Source organism: Mustela lutreola, chromosome 8 (assembly GCF_030435805.1).
Source record: "Mustela lutreola isolate mMusLut2 chromosome 8, mMusLut2.pri, whole genome shotgun sequence".
Classification (NCBI taxonomy): Eukaryota; Metazoa; Chordata; class Mammalia; order Carnivora; family Mustelidae; genus Mustela; species Mustela lutreola.
This window is the reverse complement of record NC_081297.1, coordinates 31,277,803-31,297,109: the sequence shown is the minus strand read 5'-3', so window position 1 is coordinate 31,297,109 and position 19,307 is coordinate 31,277,803. Positions and strand designations below refer to the sequence as shown.

General features: G+C 33.9%; 1 protein-coding gene across 1 annotated transcript in view; it reads right to left on the bottom strand.

Annotated features, from left to right (window-relative positions):
- Positions 1–19,307, bottom strand: part of CCDC7 (coiled-coil domain containing 7) — a 469,805-nt gene that overhangs the window by 317,740 nt on the left and 132,758 nt on the right. The window contains exons 17-18 of the mRNA XM_059187454.1: positions 15,402–15,620; positions 2,941–2,978 (exon numbers count right to left, since the gene is read on the bottom strand). Of these exons, the coding sequence (XP_059043437.1) occupies positions 2,941–2,978; positions 15,402–15,620 (257 nt within the window). The remainder of the gene's footprint in view (positions 1–2,940; positions 2,979–15,401; positions 15,621–19,307) is intronic.

Below are 19,307 nucleotides of genomic sequence, written 5' to 3'. Positions count from 1 at the left end.
TACCTGGCATATGAAGCTGAGAACATATGAAGCTGATTGAGTTTAGGGAATAAATGAATGAATAAATTTAATAGCTAATCATCTAATCTATGCGGGAAATGGATATGTATTAATACACTTCCTCTTTTGTATGTTTTTGAGCTTAGAGTTGGGGGTGAGAGAATTGTAGAAAAAAAGATTTATAAAGAAGTAGGTTGGATGCATAACTTAAAACACCAAGAAACAGCTTACATTTTCATATCTAAAAAGTGTAAATTTCAATGCTATAAAATTAAGAAAAGCTAACACTACGTTTGATGTGAAACACTAAATTATTAATATCTATTGTGTCTGATTAAATACTTGCCACTCACTCATTCCCTAACCAAAACAAATCACTAAATGTTGTAAAGCGCCAAAAAAAATGTACTTTATTGTAATCAATACCATGTGTCTGTTCAGGTGGGATCTCCTTACTTCGCTCCCATCCACTCTCTGAAGGTTTGGGAGACTTTTCCAAAGTATTTCAGAAATTCTATTAGGATCTAAGAAGTAACCCAAAATGAAGTTTTATGAATAATATTGTGCCATGTGCTTAATAGTTTGATTTTTTAATATATTTAGCAATATTAAACCTATAGCTATTAAGGGAAATTCTATAAAATCTATCAAGCTACAACAACCTGATTCATGTCATATCTCCCTTTTATCCTCAGTTTAAACTAAAAAAAAAAAAAATTACTGGTCTTTTCCTGGTACACTGTGTAGATTCTAAACACCCTCGTTTTCGTTTCAACTGTTCAGTCCATCTGTAACACCTGTTCCTCATATTTCCCTGTTAAAATCCAACCCACCTATCTTTCTTAAATTAAATGCTGTTACACTTAGTCCAGCCAGGAACAACTTTTCCTTCTTTTTGATGCAACTTCTTGGTAACCTTTTATAGAATGCATCTTCTGCATATAAAATACTGCACTTATTTTCGCACGTTTTGTCTGCCTTACTAGAATATTTAATGTGTCCTATATTCCCTATCATCCTTAGTCCATTATTCCCCATCCAATCCTTGCATTTTCCTACCTCCCAATATTACTCATTAACTGTGACTTATCGGCCTAGTAGAATGGGGGTTGGCAAGAGTAGTAACTCGTGGTAACACTATCATAACCCATCTATGAGATTTTTCCAAAAACTCATAGAAAGTAACTGACACTACCTTATTCTATCTTCATAGAGGCTAGAAATTCTCTTTAAAATACTTTTGTTTAAGCCAATACTTCTACTTCCTGAAATTCAACAAATATACTGTATCAAGTTCAGCAGCAGCAACTAAATGTCCAATATTAAAACAGCTTCTATGAAAAGTTATTACTTCATAACAGTGACAAATTATTAGCTTTCCAGCATTTTCAAAGCCTATTACACTTCATGATGTTTTCACAGAAAAACTATAGTAGTGTCCCATGATTTACCATAATCCTAACATGAATATAAGAGTATCATGCTTTGTTTCTATTTCTATAGTTTATAACCTGGTTAATTTCCAATTGAAGTTGAAGATAATTACTAATACTTTTTATTACTTTTATTACTTAACTACTTATTACTTAATATTTTTCTCAAATGTTCATAATACTGACCAGATATAATTATAATGTGAAGTGATAAATGACAAGAACTCTACCCATAATAAGTTTGCAAAGCAACAAATAAATGTCTGTCTTCTCCTGAGATATTAAAAACATACTTTTAAAAATACAATCACTACAGATATTAAAATGGACCTTTTCAAAACTTCTAGCCCTTAATCACAACATTTATTACTTAATTCTTACTAATTCATCCTGGTCTGTAATAAGGAAATATTAGAAATAGTAATGAAGCAGAGAAATGCACATTCCTAGATAGTTCTTTCCTCTTCTCTGCGTGGCAATCAAAGTTAAAAAGTTTATATATTAAGCTATGTATAATTAAAGAATAAGTGCCTCATGTATACTGAATTCAAATTCTCAATAATTCAAGTGAATGACTGAAAGGAAACACTGCTGTAGTTTATTCTCACTGAAGATCAACCTAACTCTTATTAACAGAACTTACTGTTCCACTAATCTATCTGGTTCAGGCTTTCTGTTTCCTGACTGGTTTGTGAAAATGTCTGTGAATCATAACATCTTAATCAAACAGACTCACTTACTTATGAACCTGTAAGATTTAATTGGATAAATCAACAAACTTAATTATTTTATGTTCATGCATATGCATATATATAAAGTGATTAAGCAAAAATGAAATGCAAAAAAAAATTTAAGTTAGTTGTTTTATGTATTGAGGTCATGACTTCATGATGTAAGATATCCCACTCATAAGTATTTTCCTGAAGATAAATAAAAATTGTTTTCACACAAAAATCATTTTAAAAAAGGGTCGTCATATTTGGGGGTGCCTGAGTGGCTCAGTCAGTTAAGCATCTGCCTTGGGTTCAGGTCATGATCTCAGGGTCCTTCGATCAAATCCTCCAACCCCCAGTCTGGCTCCCTGCTCAGCAGGGAGTCTGCTTCTCCCTCTTCCTTTGTTCCTCCTCTCCATTTGTGTTCTCTCTCAAATAAATAAATAAAATCTTTAACAAGAAATGGATCATGTTCAGTTGCTCACTATCTGAAAATTTAATTGTTGCTCAGGATGGGGGGATGTTGGAGTTTGGAAAGTGGCTTTGTACCATACCTAGTCCTTAGTTAAATTTTTCACTTAAAATTTTCTATTTTCACAGCATCCAATCTGTTGATCTTTGACAACATCTAAAGTTTTAAACATTTTCTATTTAAAATTAGTTTTGAAGAGTACAATGTTTAAGCAAAAATACAAGTCAAGGAATCTTATGATACTGAATTTAGAAAGGCTATTTTGCCATTTAGGTATATAAAGCAATAAAGATTAGAAAAAGAATATTTTTTAATGTTTTACCTTTTGTCAAGTGGGCTTCCATTTGGGACATTTGAGATCTGTGATAAAAAATATTAAATTTAAATACACTAAGCATGTACAACAAATGTTTTTACTAAATTATCTAGAAAAATATTCAAAAACAGGCTTTTAAATATGATAATTTTATAAGATTAAGGTATCAAAAAAGCTAAGAAATGATCATACCTGGCACTGGAGGAAACACTGTAGAATATGAACTACTACCAAAATTATATTTCTTAATGAGTGCAAAGAGGGCTTTATATTGATAGTAAATAAACATTATTTTAAACATATGTACTACATAATTATTTAATTTTTTCAGTATTCTTTTTGAAGTATTTATAATTCAAATGCCAAGAGAATATACTAAAATAGTGGTATTAACACACAGTATACTTACATGATAGTATTTTTTTTAATTTAAAAAAATTGTAAAATTATATCGAGAATGCATGCTCAAATTATACTGAGGTGTGTGATCAAAAATAAAAGAAACCAATGACCTCAAGAGTATGATTTTATTAATAACTTATATCCCTTGGGAAGATAACATGTTTTTCTATAGCATAATGAGGATTCTAGATTTTATCCCAGGCCTGAATTTTACCTAACTCAGTTTCCTTCATACAGAGATTAGTTAGCTTTATCTTTACTCACCTGTGTCAAAGATTTCCGATGTTCAACAAACTAATTTTCTTTTCTTAAGGCACATTATCGGTCTATATCTCTAAGCTCCTCCTACAGTTAAATGTCATAAATTAATTATGAGAGAAAGTGGTGTGTACCACACTTCCAGCTGGGTCAGTGAAAACTGACTCATATTTGGTTTTCTATCTTCTTCTCTAGTAGCTGGATTTCTATGCCCAATGTGGCCCAGAACGTCAATGTCAAATGGCAAAAACTCCATATGCCAGTATACCTGAATGACTGTGTCGAGCAGGACTCCCTAACACAAACATAGACTCTGAACTTCCTGGAAATATTTACATGAGGAAATAATTTTCTATTGTATGTGAGCCATTACACGTTCTGGGCCTACAAGTGACAAGAGTTAGCCTATATGTTAAGAAATATAACACCATGGGTTTTCATATGGACTACACAGATAACTAGATATAACTGAAGGAAGATAAAACCTAATATTCACATAGTGCTTCATTATATTCAAAAGCATTTGATAAACACTATCTCATTTTACTCTACCATGTTTATAAAGTATTATCAAACTCCTATAACTAAGGGTTTCAGCTCCTGACATATAGGAATGATAATAGGTCTTACCCTAACCTCTAATTTAAAAAAAACTCCTATTCCAATAAGCAACTTTAAAAACAGATACAAAAACAAAGAAGAACTACTTCTCACATATGTCATTAAGATACACATATGACAGACCTTTTGTGTAATGTAACCTAATGTCCAGTAGTAAGACTTCTAAATATTTTTCTTTCACTCTTTTTAAATTTTAAGTTTGGATCACCAGTAGCACAGGGTGATAACCTGGTTTCCCTATGAAGCCAGGCCCAAGAATACTGGGAGCATACCACCTCATTTGAGAAAACCCTCTCTTGATATTAGAAATATCACAACTCCACAGCCAAACGAAGCATTGTAATGCCTAAGACAGTTATATCAGCAAAAAAAAAAAAAAAGAAAAGAAAAGAAATATATTTATAGTTATAATATATAGGTAAGACCTTATGAATTATAGGATCAATACAAAGCAGTTCTTTTCTTTCTGACCACTGAAGACCAAACTGCTTCACTTAGCATTCAATTCAATGGTTTTCACAATCAATCTACTTGAAGGTAGTCTCCAAAATAACTTCCAGTGATCCCTGTTTCATGGCATTCATGCCTGTTGTATTTCCCTCTGCTGTGTTTGGACTGGCCCTGGTGACTACTTCCACTTCTAATGAAATGGCAAAAGTGATAGGATATCACTTCTGAGAGTAGATTCTAGCTTCCTCCCTCCCTCCCTGATGCTTTCCCTCCTTTTCTCCCTGTTTCTGCCCTTGCTTCCATGTTGTAAGTGGCTTTATGGAAAGGGCCTCCCTGGCAAGGAACTGATGTCTCCAAGCAATATCCAGCAAATATCTGAGGCCCAACAAGAGTTATATGAGTATATACTGAGCCCAGAAGTATATCCTCCTCCAGTTAGGTGTTGAGACAAATGCAGCCAAGGCCGACATTGACACTGATAATCTGATTTTATGACTTCAACTACTGCCCAACTCTTGTTTTTCTTTAACAATTATAGTTCTGTGACTCAGATAGGATTAGATTCTTCGCCAGACTCCAGAACACCCATCCAGGACCTCAATTTTTGCACATTTTTAAGCCTTTGTTTTCACTCATGGCTGACTGATTGAGGATCCATTGGTGAGTTCAACTCCTAAACCACTGTTCTATGCAAATGTCCACTGAAGCTAGTAGGGACAGATTTTTATTCTTAAGATTCTGAGTATACTCCAAAATCTGGTTAGGTTAGCGATTCAAAGAGGCCCATGTACACAAAAGTTTATAGCAGCAATGTCCACAATAATCAAACTATGGAAAGAGCCAGCCTCCATTTGTAAGAGGCTAATCTCTAAAGAACATAAGCTATGCTTATGTCCCAGGTTTGAGTCCCAGGTTTTCTGTTTAAGTATAAAGGTACCATTAGTTAAGAACGTGGGAGCTTTTCAATTGATTGAAAACCTTTGAAACCTCTCTCTGCCCATTACTAATGCTTCTCCTTCCTCTTTTTATCACCTTCAATCTCTAGTAATGTTCTCTTGAATCCTTTCGTAGGTCCCTCCTTAACCACTAACCTCCCTCATCCTTCTGCCTACCCTGCCAGACTTTCCCTTTCCCACTTGAGTCCCTCAGTTCCCTATAGTCACTTAAACATTAAACCCCCATACTCCCTATGAAGAGACTCAACAGAGTCAGAGCACCAAAAGCAACCATTTCAGACTGAAATGAGAGAAAGATACTATTTGGAAAAAAAAAAAGAAATTTTTTTTTTTAAATTAGCATTCTGTTCACTTGATGAGGCAGATAGCCACTAGACCTCTTCTTGGTCACTCACCTTAAACTCAGTCCACATCTCCATGAGATTACATATCAAGGGGCGCCTGGGTGGCTCAGGGGATTAAGTCTCTGCCTTTGACTAAAGTCTTGATCTCAGGGTCCTGGGTCCCACACTGGGCTCTGTGCTCAGCAGGGAGCCTGCTTCCCCCTCCCCCTCTGCCTCTCTGCCTACTTGTGATCTCTCTTTTTCTGTCAAATAAATAAATAAATAAAATCTTTAAAAATAGAAATAAAAAATCAAAGCAAAAAAAGTCTCCTCCAGAAATATTGACAAACATGTAATCTCAGCTTATGTTAGTTGCCAGAAACACAATTCAAATAAAAATATAAAGTGAGCACTGGGTGTGGTGCAAAAACAATGAATACTGTTATGCTGAAAAGAAATAAAAAAATATTTTTAAAAATGGATTGCTTCAAAGTCACAGGATACAAAACTGATGCACAAAAGTCTACTGCATTTCTATACACTAATCATGAAGTGGCAGAAAGAGAAATCAAGGAAATCAATCCTGTTTACAATTGCATCAAAAACCATAAGATAGGGGCGCCTGGGTGGCCCAGAGGGTTAAAGCCTCTGAGTAAAATCTCGGGTCATAATCCCAGGGATCCCTGGGATCGAGCCCTGTGGCAGGCTCTCTGCTCAGTGGGGAGGCTGCTTCCCTTCCTCTTTCTCTACCTGCCTCTCTGCCTACTTGTGATCTCTGTCTGTTAAATAAATAAAATCTTAAAAAAAAAAAAAAAAGATATCTAGGAATAAACCTAACCAGGCAGGTAAAAGATCTGTATTCTGAAAACTATAAAAAAACGTATGAAAGAAATTGAGAAACACAAAAAGAAATGGGAAAACATTCCATGCTTATGGACTGGAAGAACAAATATTGTTCAAATGTATATGCCATCCAAAGCAATCTATACATTCAACATAATCCCTATGAAAATACCACCAGAATTTTTCAGAGAGCTGGAACAAACAATCCTAAAATCTGTAAAATCTGAAAAGACCCCAAATAGCTAGAGGGATGTTGAAAAAGAAAACCAAAGCTGGTGGCATCACAATGCCACACTTCAAGCTCTAGTACAAAGCTGTGATCATCAAGACAAAATGGTACTGGCACAGAAAGAGACACATAGATCAATGGACCAAAATAGAGAACGCGGAAATGGATCATCAACTCTACAGTCAGCTAATCTTTGACAAAGCAGGAAAGAATACCCAATGGAAAAAAGATAGTCTCTTAAAAAAAGGTGTTGGGGAAATTGGACAGCCACATGCAGAAGAATGAAATGGGACCATTTCCTTATATCATACTAAAAAATAAATTCAAAATGGATGAAAGACCTAAATGAGAGAAAGAAAACCATCAAAATCCTAGGGAAGAACACAGCTAGCAACTTTTCTGACCTCAGCCACAGAAACTTCTTCCTGAACACCTCTCCAAAGGCATGGGGGAAAAAAAGGAAAAATGAACTGTTAGGACTTCATCGGGATAAAAAGTCTCCTCACAGAGAAGGAAAAAAACGAACAAAACTAAAAGGTAACCTATGGAATGGGAGGAGATATTCACAAATGACATATCAGATAAAGGGCTACTATACAAACTCTATAAAGAACTTATCAAACTCACCACCCAAAAAACAAATAATCCAGTCAAGAAATGGGTAGAAGACATAAGTGGACATTTCTCCAAAGAAGAAACACAAATGGCTAACAGACACATGAAAAAATACTCAGTATCACTCAGCATCAGGGAAATACAAATCAAAATCACAATGAAACCACTTCACACCAGTCAGAATGGCTAAAGGAAACAACTCAGGAAGCAATCAGATGTTGCTGAGGATGTGGAGAAAGGGGAATCCTCTTACACAGTTAGTAGGAATGCAAACTCGTGCAGCCACTCTGGGAAACAGTATGGAGTTTCCTCAAAAAGTCAAAACCAGAACTACCCTACAAACCAGCAATTGAACTACTAAATATTTATCCAAAGGATACAAACATAGTGATTCAAAGTGGCCCATGTACCCAAAAGTTTATAGCAGCAATGTCCACAATAATCAAACTATGGAAAGAGCCCAGATATCCATTGACAGATGAATGGGTAAAGAAGATATGGTGTGTGTGTGTGTGTGTACACATTATATATATGTATGTGTGTGTACACACACACACACACATACACATATATAATGGAATATTATTCAGCCATCAAAAAGAATGAAATCTTGCTATCTGCGATAATGTGGATGGCACTAGAGGATATTAGGTGAAGCAAAATAAGTCAGAAAGACAAATACCATATGATTTCACTCATATGTGGAATTTAAGAAACAAAAAAGAGGAACATAGAGGAAGAGAAGGAAAAATAATACAATATAAAAACAGAAAAAAACAGAGGGAGGCAAACCAAAAGAGACTCTTAATTATATGGAAAAACTGAGGGTTGCTGGAGGGGAGATGTGTAGGGGTTAGGGTAGTTGAACAATAAGGAGGGTATTTGATGTAATGAGTAGTGGGTACTATATGCAAATGATGAATCACTAAATTCTATCCTGAAACTAATAATACACCATATGTCAAGTAAATTGAATTTAAATTTTAAAAATGAATTGCTTCATACATGCCAAACACAGCAGCTTAAAAAAAAAGAGGAATGAACCATATGTTTAATTGTTTAGCTCCTTTGCATCTGTGATATATGTGATACTTACCTGATTTATTAGCAAGAAAAATAGTAAAATGAGGACTAGCTTTGACTTCCGATATAATTTTCATGAGCAATTCAAGCATAATAGTTAAAAATAATTAAATAGATAAAAATGGAATAAAAGTTTAAAAGTAAACTTTTCAACAATAATTATATTTCATAACATAGCTACTTAAAAAGTTTTAAAAATATTTTTGGTAACGTGAAACTTTAAAAAGCTATACTAAGTTATATAATTGTCATTGATGAGCTAGATCATTTCCAAGTAAGATAAAATATTGAAACATTAATTGCCAAACACAAGTTGAATGGATTTTTAAAAGAAAAAGTGGTGCAAAAAGAATCTTAGGAAGGGAAATTTATGTATGACCAAGTTAGGTAATATTGGAATGGATTTATTTATATTTTTTAAGGCGCATTAATATCAAAAGTACATTAGTACAAAACTAGGATTCTATTTTGTCCCTGTTGAAAGGACAGTTTTCTTGGACTGATGATCTTCTCTTGGTAACAGATTATGAAAGGTTTTTCTTTATCTCTTCAGGCATCTGCCTAAAAAACAATAATCCGTGTTGTATCAAAATAATTTCCTGTACTTCATATTGTCCTTATCAAGTACTGAATCACTTAAGAAAATCAAATCTCAATATTGAAAAGCTACGGGTTTTTTTTTTAACAATCAAGTAACCTTCTATATTTACCTTTGAAATATTTTATTGTTACATTTGTTAAATAACTAAATAAACTGTGATCCTGTTTTGTCAAATATTCAGACCTTTTAATGTTTAGCAACATCCCCAAATCAAATGCTAAATGAAGTCTTTTGACCTCAAACTATTTTTAAAATTTCCCAGAGGGTCCCTGGAAAATCTCAAAAGGATGTCTTTCACCTTGTAAAAGAGAGGTTTAATTATATTTATGCAGTATATTAAACCATGTGGAAAATACTGTCAAATAAGATAAACCATCATAAGTTATGTATGTATGGCTACATGTTACTAATATAAGTATTCCAGAAATTGTCTGAAGTTCTTGAAAATTTTCAGTACCTTCACTGTCTGCTTATTATGTTAAAATATTTTATGTCATAGAAAAATATCCTTGTCAATTCCACTGCAATGAATTCTCAACAGATTTTTATCTTGACCATTCTGTCATTTATCATTCACAGACAGTTATTGTTTTACTTTCATTCTTTTCTGGAAGTGTTTATAATCAGCTACAGGTGAGAATGCACCATGATGATGGTACCACTTGAGTGACTTTGAGACCATGCTACTGGACTAATAAGAATTTCAGTAACTAATAAAGAAACTAATGGATTCATAAAACTGCTAACACAAGATCAAGTAGAACAAGAACTGAACTAATAAGAAAGGGCTGAATAAACTAATGAGGATGATTAATTTTTTCGATGACCCTTTGAAACATAGCTGCTTCCTGATTTTTTTTTTTTTCAGATTTAAGGAAATATTCTTCTCTATTGTCTTAAGCTATCTATAACTTGCAGCAGTTTGATAAAGTATACTTTGGGAACAAAGATTGAATTACTTTTTCTCTCTAATCTAAACCCTCTAAATTTGGAAACTCTTTTTAGTATTCTTATTTCTATGGCAACATAGTTATTTGCATAAGTAAAATAGGAATCTGTTCTCTATGAAACAGAACACAATTGGGAACATTGGTTATATTACCAAGAATTTGACTGCTGGGTCACATTTGAGAATGATGTAAAAAATCAGATATGGCCAGGCTGCCTTAAGGAACTAAGGTTGATTTTATGGAGCCAATAAAGCCTCCTTCAAAAATCTGCCCAGTATCTTTCTTATATGGTTTCTGACCATACAGATGAGCAAGGAAAGCTCCTTCCTGGCAGGCTCAGGAATCTCAGGATATCTTGGAGACCTCTAGAAAAGAGGAATTCATCCAAGTCTATAGATATTGTCTTGGAAGCCTGATTGAGAATCCTTGGCTTGGCTTCCTAGCCTCAAGAAGTTTCTAAAAGTCCAACCTGCAATTTCTTATGAAAAATTCCAGCAAAGCAAACACAAATGACCTATGTGGTCAGTTACTATTCTTGCTGCACTTGTATAAATGATCAAGTCAATTTTAATGAGAGGATTTATATTACAAATGAATCTTTCTTACTTTATCTTTGCTAGAACTGGTAAGGATCACAGATAAATTATGTTTAAATGAAAAACATACCATTGTGGGTGTTTAATTTTAGTCCTATTCATTGTTTTTAAGTCTTTATTATCCACCTATGAACTACACTAAAACCAGAACTCTAGTTTCCTCTACCTGGTTACAACTTTTCAAGTTAATGTTTCAATTTTTCTGCCTTTTGACTTAAAATCACTGAGAACAAGAACTGCCCTTTCCCTGAAGGTCTCCAAGCTGAAGCTGGAAGGCTCCATAAACTTCAAGAAAATCATCATGACAGATTCATGATAGATCATGAATGAGTAGCCTTATTGCCTGCTGATTGTGTGGGCCTCTTAGAAAGTTCACTGGAATACCCAATGCCATCTCCAAAGATATTCAAATCACAATATCTAGAAATCTTCTTGACTGGCCTCCCTCTAGATTCATAAACTGAGTTTTTAACTATTAATCTTTGTTTTTGCTTTCATAGAAACTTTTGCCATTACATGCTTGACTTCTAGCACCACCAAGCAAATAGCCTCTACCACCAAGCCCCAACAGATGATTCAGCTAGTCTGTAATGAACAAAAAGTGACCAAGTAAGAAATGGGCTTAAGAACATCACTTCTTTCTTTGAACATGATAGGGGGTTGATAAAGATTCTTTGCTTGACCAAACTTTTAGGTTCTTGAAACTTCCCCTAAGTCCATTTGTGCACTTCCTTTTAAAATCCAGGTTTAGTAAGAACCCTGGTAAGTCAATTTAGCAACAGTGCCCCATTCTCCATGATTGATCTTCCTTCCCCAGGTGATAGCTGATCACCTTTTAAAAAAATATATTGTTTAGTTAGTTAGTTATTTGACACACACAGAGAGAGAGAGAGAGAGAGAGAGAGCCCAGCAGAAGGAGTGGGAGAGGGAGAAGCAGGCTCCTACTGAGCAGGGAGCCTGACACAGGGCTAAATCCTAGGACCCTGGGATCACGACCTAAGCCAAAGACATTCACTTAACTGAGCCACACAGGTACCCCTATAGATGATCACTCTTGCCTATCATCAGCAAAGATCCTATTAGGGCAGTTCAGCAAGAATCTTCCTTTCACCCCCAATGTTGCCCTTAGTAATTTTTCATTGACCATCAACCTACTCTTTGGCTATAAATTTCTACTTCCCCATGGTGTACTAGGAATTGAACGCAGTTTTATACTGAGATCTCTTTTCTCCTACTTCAATAGACTTAAATAAAAACTGTTTTTACACCTGACTGCCTAGCTCTGACTTTTCTTTGATAACTGTCTGATTGCAACTTTGTGAAAGACCATGAACTAGAGGACCTAGCTAAACCTTCTTTTTGGATTTCTGACTCACAGATACTGTGAAATAATACATGTTTGTTGTCTAAGCCCCTAAGTTTTGGAGTAATTTATTACATACCAAAAGATAACACACGGGCCCCTGGGTGGCTCAATGGGTTAAAGCCTCTGCCTTCAGCTCAGGTCATGGTCTCAGTTCATTTTAGGACATGATGAATTCTAGCTGCTGTGGACCATTCTAGAAGGTAAATTAAGTTGTTTGAAAGATAATAGGCCTGGAAATTAGGTGATATCTGGGTTAGAGAAATAAGATTTATTTGGCACTGAAAGCCATAAAAGTACATAAGCGTGCTCTGAAAAAGAGAAAACTCAGAGAAACACCACAGTTAAAGAATGGACAGCACAAAACACAGTACCAGAAAAATATATAGGGAACAAAATAATTATTCTGTCTCTAAATCAAAATGCAGACTACATTAAAAAGAAATAAATGGTCAGGGGGAACCTGGGGGGCTCAGTGGGTTAAGGCTCTGCCTTTGGCTCAGGTCATGATCCCAGGGTCCTGGGATCAAGCTCCACATCAAGCTCCTTGCTCAGCAAAGAACTTGCTTCTCCCTCTCCCTTTGCCTACTACTCCCCCTGTTTATGCTTGCTCTCTTTGTCAAATAAGTAAATAAACAAATAAAGAAAAGAGAAGAAAAAGAAAAAAGAAAGGAAAAAGGAAAAGAAAAGAAAAAGAAATGGTTGCGGTGTCTGGGTGGCTCAGTCAGTTAAGCATCTGCCTTCTACACAGGTCATGATCCCAGGGTCCTGAGACTGAGTCCCACATTAGGCTCCCTGCTCAGTGAGGAGTCTGCTTCTCCTTCTCCATCTGCCCCTTGCCCTGCTACTGCTCACTCTCTCTCTCTCTCTCTCGTTCGCTCTCTCTCAAATAAATAAATAAATCCTTAAAAAAAAAAATCATCAAACATGATCAAATACTACTAAGAGAGTAAGTGGGATAAGAGTATAAAGCATCCTTCAGAATAAGATCAAGTAGATTTGTTGTGACCTTGGCAAAAATAGTTTTAATATAGTGCTTGGGGAAAAAAGATTAGAGTTAAATGGAGAATTACAATAAGAATATAGAGACAGTGAGTTTGAATAACTTCTAGTCCATCAAAAACTTCAGTAATGATTTCTGTTTCAAAAGCACCCAGTATTTAATAAGGATTGTTAAACTGAATAAATAAGAAGAGAGGTGTGTGTTAATCCATTTATAATACCACTGAAAGCAAAAATCACTTGCCCAGGTTGAAGATGACAAAGTTACCTGGTAAAATGCTTTGGATAATGAAGTTGCTCTTTCAAATTCATCTTACTCCTTATTTTTTTAAAGATTATTTATTAATTTATTTGGCAGAGAGAGAGAGAGAGATCACAAGTAGGCAGAGAGGCAGGCAGAAGGAAAGGGGGAAGCAGTCTCCCCACTGCGCAGAGTGCCCGATATGGGACTCGATCCCAGGATCCCAAGATCACAACCCAAGCCAAAGGCAGAGGCTTAACCCACTGAGCCATCCAGGTGCCCCCAAATTCATCTTACTTTTTAACTTAATGTTTTCTATTTAACTTGTCATATATAACAGTCTTATTTTGGATTTAGGGGGAAAATCCTGGGAAATAAAAAAACACTAAGCCTATTAACAAAGTTAGGTTTCAAATGCAGCCACAGAGAAAAGCAAGGAAGATATCCTGACGTGATTTTGAAGCCAGAAAGACCTCGGTCTGAAGTCTAATTCGACGTTACTATGATGCTGCATAGTTAATTTTTAGGCTCCAGTTTCATCTTCAAAATCAGGATGCTGATAGCTATCTTACTTATTTCTTACTGTGTAAATGATTAGCATCTATTACTTATTCTGTATATGACTAGCACATATACATAAACTCACCAGCATATTTTATAATGATAGAGAATATAAAGTGACCAGCACATTTTAAATTGTGTTGCCACACTTTATCTTTGCCTTAAGCCAGTTCACAGAAACCTGGATTTCTAAAAACTTTGCTTTTGTATTCAATCTAGCACAAAAAAAAACAAAAACCAAAAAAAACTCTACTAACCTTAATAATTTCCTTTTCACCAAGAGCAATTTTTTCATTTTTTATTTTTTCAAGAAGAAGCTGACACAATTTGCAATTAAAATTATATATAATGGGTTAAATATGCGTTGGGGATTAAGGAGCGCGCTTGTGATGAGCACCGGGTGTTACATGTAAGAGCTGAATCACTACATTGTATGCCTGATATTAACATTACACTGTATGTTAACTGGAATTTAAATAAAAACAAAAAATTATATTTAAAAAACATTAAAATAAGGAAAAATTACTGGGTGATGATAGTCTCCTTAAAAAAAGTTAGAGTATTGGCTTTTAATTTTACTTTATTATTATTATATGCTACTTTACTATGCTATCTCTACTACAAACTCTTATTCTGAAAACAAAAAGGAAGGACACTAAAGAATATAAAATACTATTAAAGAAATAAGAGACCTGATAAGACCTATCCTGCTAGAACAAGGACAAGCAAAATAATATTCTCAACCATTTTGCTTTACTTCTTTAACTCTTCCCATTACTTGTCAATAAAGTTGCTTATGTATACAGTGTTATTTTCTTCCAAGGCATAGATTAATAAATCTGAATGTTCAAGAAAGAGCTTCTGAATCCACTGTGTAACACAAACAAAAATACATTTTTTCAAGAAATTTTCCTCACAAATAGCTACCCTTGTAGTGAGCAAAGCATAACATACGTATTTAAACAAATCTCTGTGTTGTACACGAGAAACTAATACAGTGTGTGAACTGCACTAAGTAAAAAAATAAATTTAAAAATGTTTTCCCATGGTTTTGCATTTATATTTACTTTTATTAATTTATAGTAAAATATCTTTGGTCTAGGAACTCCTATTTTTTCTAGCTCTCAAATCTCAGGTGTTTATATCATCATTCAAAACCAATACATATCTAATTTATAAATTTGTATTGAAGAAAATGAATTGCTATAACTAAAGTTACCTTTAGCAAGACAAACAGTCTAAGCAAAGAAACAGGGCATAGAAATTTTTTTTAAATAATATATACAAATGAAGTAAACAACAATATAAAAGATAATCTTACAGCAAAGATCACTGTTTTTCTGTCTTCTACTCTTTTTCCGTAATTTCCTTACCTGTAGATGTTCTTGGAGTTTAGAACTTGTCTTTTGTCCACCTGAATCTGTAACTACTGATTTCTTTGTTCCTCTCTCCAATGGTATATCTTTTGAATCTTCAACTTTTATTTTACTAATACCCATTTCCATTTTTGTCTTGGTCTTCCCTTCACTTTTAAGTGATTCTTTCCCTTGATTTAGGAAATAGTCAAGTTGATGCTTAGCTCTTTCAGCTTCCTATTTTTAAAAAAGTAATGATTTATCAAGATTTATGTGTGACATTTTTGGTCAATATTACAACTTTCAAGAAGAAGACTATGTTCATGTCCACATTATTTCTCAGCTTTATTTTTACTAAATTGGAAGAAGCTAATTAAACCACTGATATAATCCAAAGTTTAATCCATAGGTTAAAATTAAAAACAGTGAAGAAACGCCTTCCACTTTGAGGGCTATTTTTATATCCCAGGAATATCCCCTATTATTTTTTTAAAGCTCTAATTATTATAGAGGCATAATAAAAGTGAATAAAAGATATACATCAAAAAAGGGGATAGAATGCAACCAGGGTAATTAATATGTATAATATCAAATAATTTTAAAAATGTGGAAAATAATTTATTTCTCCAGAATATAAGGTCTTTGCCACCTTTAATAATTTTTTATTTAGATCAACAAAAATAAAGTTCACAAATAATCTTACCACAAACAGAAAACTCACTGTTAACATTTGATATATATCCTTTCTCATTACTTCTAAATATAATCAGTGCATATATGTATTTTTAAAATTTTTATCTATACTATCCTACTATACATACATGATATGCTTTTTACTAAATAAAGTCATAGATATGTTCCAATGACAATAAATGTACATCTAAATCTGAATAGAAAATAGAAGTACATTTAATAGTATACTTTTATTTTGCAAATTTCTTACTAAGGACATATTGGTAATTTTAAAATATTGGTATTAAAATTTTTTATATTATACATACCTGTACAAAATCTCTGTACATTCTTTTCTTCTTTATGATAAACTTTAGTAACTGCAATGATTCACTGAAAAGCCTATGTTGTCCCAAAACTTTTGCTATATATTTTCTAGAGAAGTATTAATTCATGGTAATAAAATTATATAAAAGAGTACTTAGTTCAGGATATAGCCACAAATATTAGATATTTCTGCTCCAAAAATTTTTACTGAAATGGCAGGTAAAAAAAAAAATCTATTCCACTGTTATTTTAAAGTTGCATTTATCTGATAACTAGTGAGGTTGAATATATTCATATGCATTTATTGCCCTTATGTGTTTCTAAGTTATGACCTGCCTGTTTGTATCTATTTGGGGGAATATTTGGTGGAAGGGCATTCATATTTTTTATAGATTTGTAGAAGATCTTCATATAAAACATTCTGTTAAGAATTTGCATTTATGTTTATATCTCACAGATCTTTTATCATACAAAAGTTTTAAATTAATAATAACCAAATATATTGCAATATTCCTTTGCAGTATGATGCTTAGAAAATCTTGCTCTAGCCAAGACCATGTCTGTTACCCAGAGTTTCTTCTATAACATTTTCATACTCCATTTATTAATTTTGGATCTTAAATCATTCTGCAACCTATTTTGATATATGTCACAAACTATTGCATGAGAACTACTTATTCATAGCAGTTTATTTTTTGTGACTGTTTTGTCTTTCTATAAAAAAGTTTCAACAACTAAAACTGTAATATACTAAATTATTACATTCCTTTGAATCTGTCTCTGGATTTTTTTATTCAGCATTAAGTCCAGAACCACATTGCTTTAGTTATTATAGTGTAACATTACACATTATCTTTGAACCACCAAATCCTTATCATTCTTTTGTATTTTAACCAGTTTCTTATCTCAATATATCTTTTGTCTTCCTGATAATTGTCAAACTCAAAAATAATTCTGTTTATATCCAGAAATAAACTCCTTTAAATCTATATATCAATTTGGAAGATACTGAAAACTGAAATATTTATAATACTGAACCTTCAAAACCAAAAATATAAATTTCTATTTCTTCACTATTCATCTATATCCCTCAGTAAACTATGTTTTTCTTCATTAAAAAAATTATTTTTTGTTAAATATGCTTCTCTAGCATTATAAATAGAATCATCCCTACACACGAAAAAATGCTCAATATTGCTTGACATCAGGGAAAAACAAATCAAAACCACAAAGAGATACCACCTCATACCAGGCAGAATCGTTAAAATTAACAAGTCAGGAAACAAGAAATGTTAGCAAGGATACAGAGAAAGGGGAACTGTCTTACATCATTAGTTCAAGTTGGTGCAGCCTCTCTGGAAAATAGTATGGAGTTTCCTCAAAAAAGTTAAAAAAAAAAAAAAAAGAGCTACTCTAAAACCCAGCAATTGCACTACTAGGTATTTACCCAAAGGATACAAAGGTAGTGATCCCAAGGGGCACCTGCACCCCAATGTTTATAGCATCAATGTCCACAACCCAAACTATGAAAAGAACCCAGATGTCCATTGACAGATGAGTGGGTAGGAATATGTAGTATATATAGACAATGGAATATTGCCTAGTCATCAAAAAGGATGAAATCATACCATTTACAATGACATGGATGGAACTGGACGGTATTATGCTAAGTGAAATAAGTCAGTCAGAGGGGCGCCTGGGTGGCTCAGTGGGTTAAGCCACTGCCTTCGGCTCAGGTCGTGATCTCAGGGTCCTGGGGTCGAGCCCTGCATCGGGCTCTCTGCTCAGCAGGGAGCCTGCTTCCTTCTCTCTCTCTGCCTGCCTCTCTGCCTACTTGTGATCTCTCTGTGTCAAATAAATAAATAAAATCTTTAAAAAAAAAAAAGATTTAAAATTTAAGTCAGTCAGAGAAAGACAATTATCATATGGTTTCACTCATATATCATAGAGGAAGGGAGGGAAAAATAAAATAAGATGAAATCAGAGACAGACAAACCATAAGAGACTCTTAACTATGGGGAAAAAACTGATGGTTGTTGGAAGGGAAGTGGGTGGGGAGATGGGGTAAATGGGTGATAGGCGTTAAGGAGGCACTTGATGGAATGAGCACTGGGTGTTATATGCAACAGATGAATGATTAAAGTCTACATCTGTAAATAATGGTATACTATATATTAACTAAATGAATTTAAATAAAATAAGTAAAATAAATAAATAAGTAAATAAATAGAATCCTCTCCAATATTGTTTCTAAATGGTTGTTTTGGATAAAAAGGAAGGCTATTGCTTTTTTTTGCTTTTCTTTTAATTTTAACTTCAGTGTAGTTAATACACACTGTTACAAATGGTGATATACCATATATTACTCAGTGCCCATCAAGATAAGTGCATTTTTGTCTTGCTAATTTTGGCCATTCTAATTGGTGTAAAGTGATATCTCAATGTGGTTTTAATTTGAATCTCCCTGATGGCTAGTGATGATGAACATTTTTTCATGTGTCTGATAGCCATTTGTATGTCTTCATTGGAGAAGTGTCTGTTCATATCTTCTGCCCATTTTTTGAAGAGATTTTGCTGAGTAAAATAAGTCAAACAGAGAGAGTCAATTATCATATGGTTTCACTTATTTGTGGAGCATAACAAATAGCATGGAGGACATGGGGAGTTAGAGAGGAAGAGGGAGTTGGGGGAAAATGGAAGGGGAGGTGAACCATGAGAGACTATGGACTCTGAAAAACAATCTGAGGGGTTTGAAGTGGCGGGGAGGTGGGAGGTTGGAGTACCAGGTGATGGTTATTGTAGAGGGCACGGATTGCATGGAGCACTGGGTGTGGTGCAAAAATACTGAATACTGAATAATGAATATGCTGAAAATAAATAATAAATAAATTTAAAAAATAATAAAATTTTTAAAAATGGTTAAAA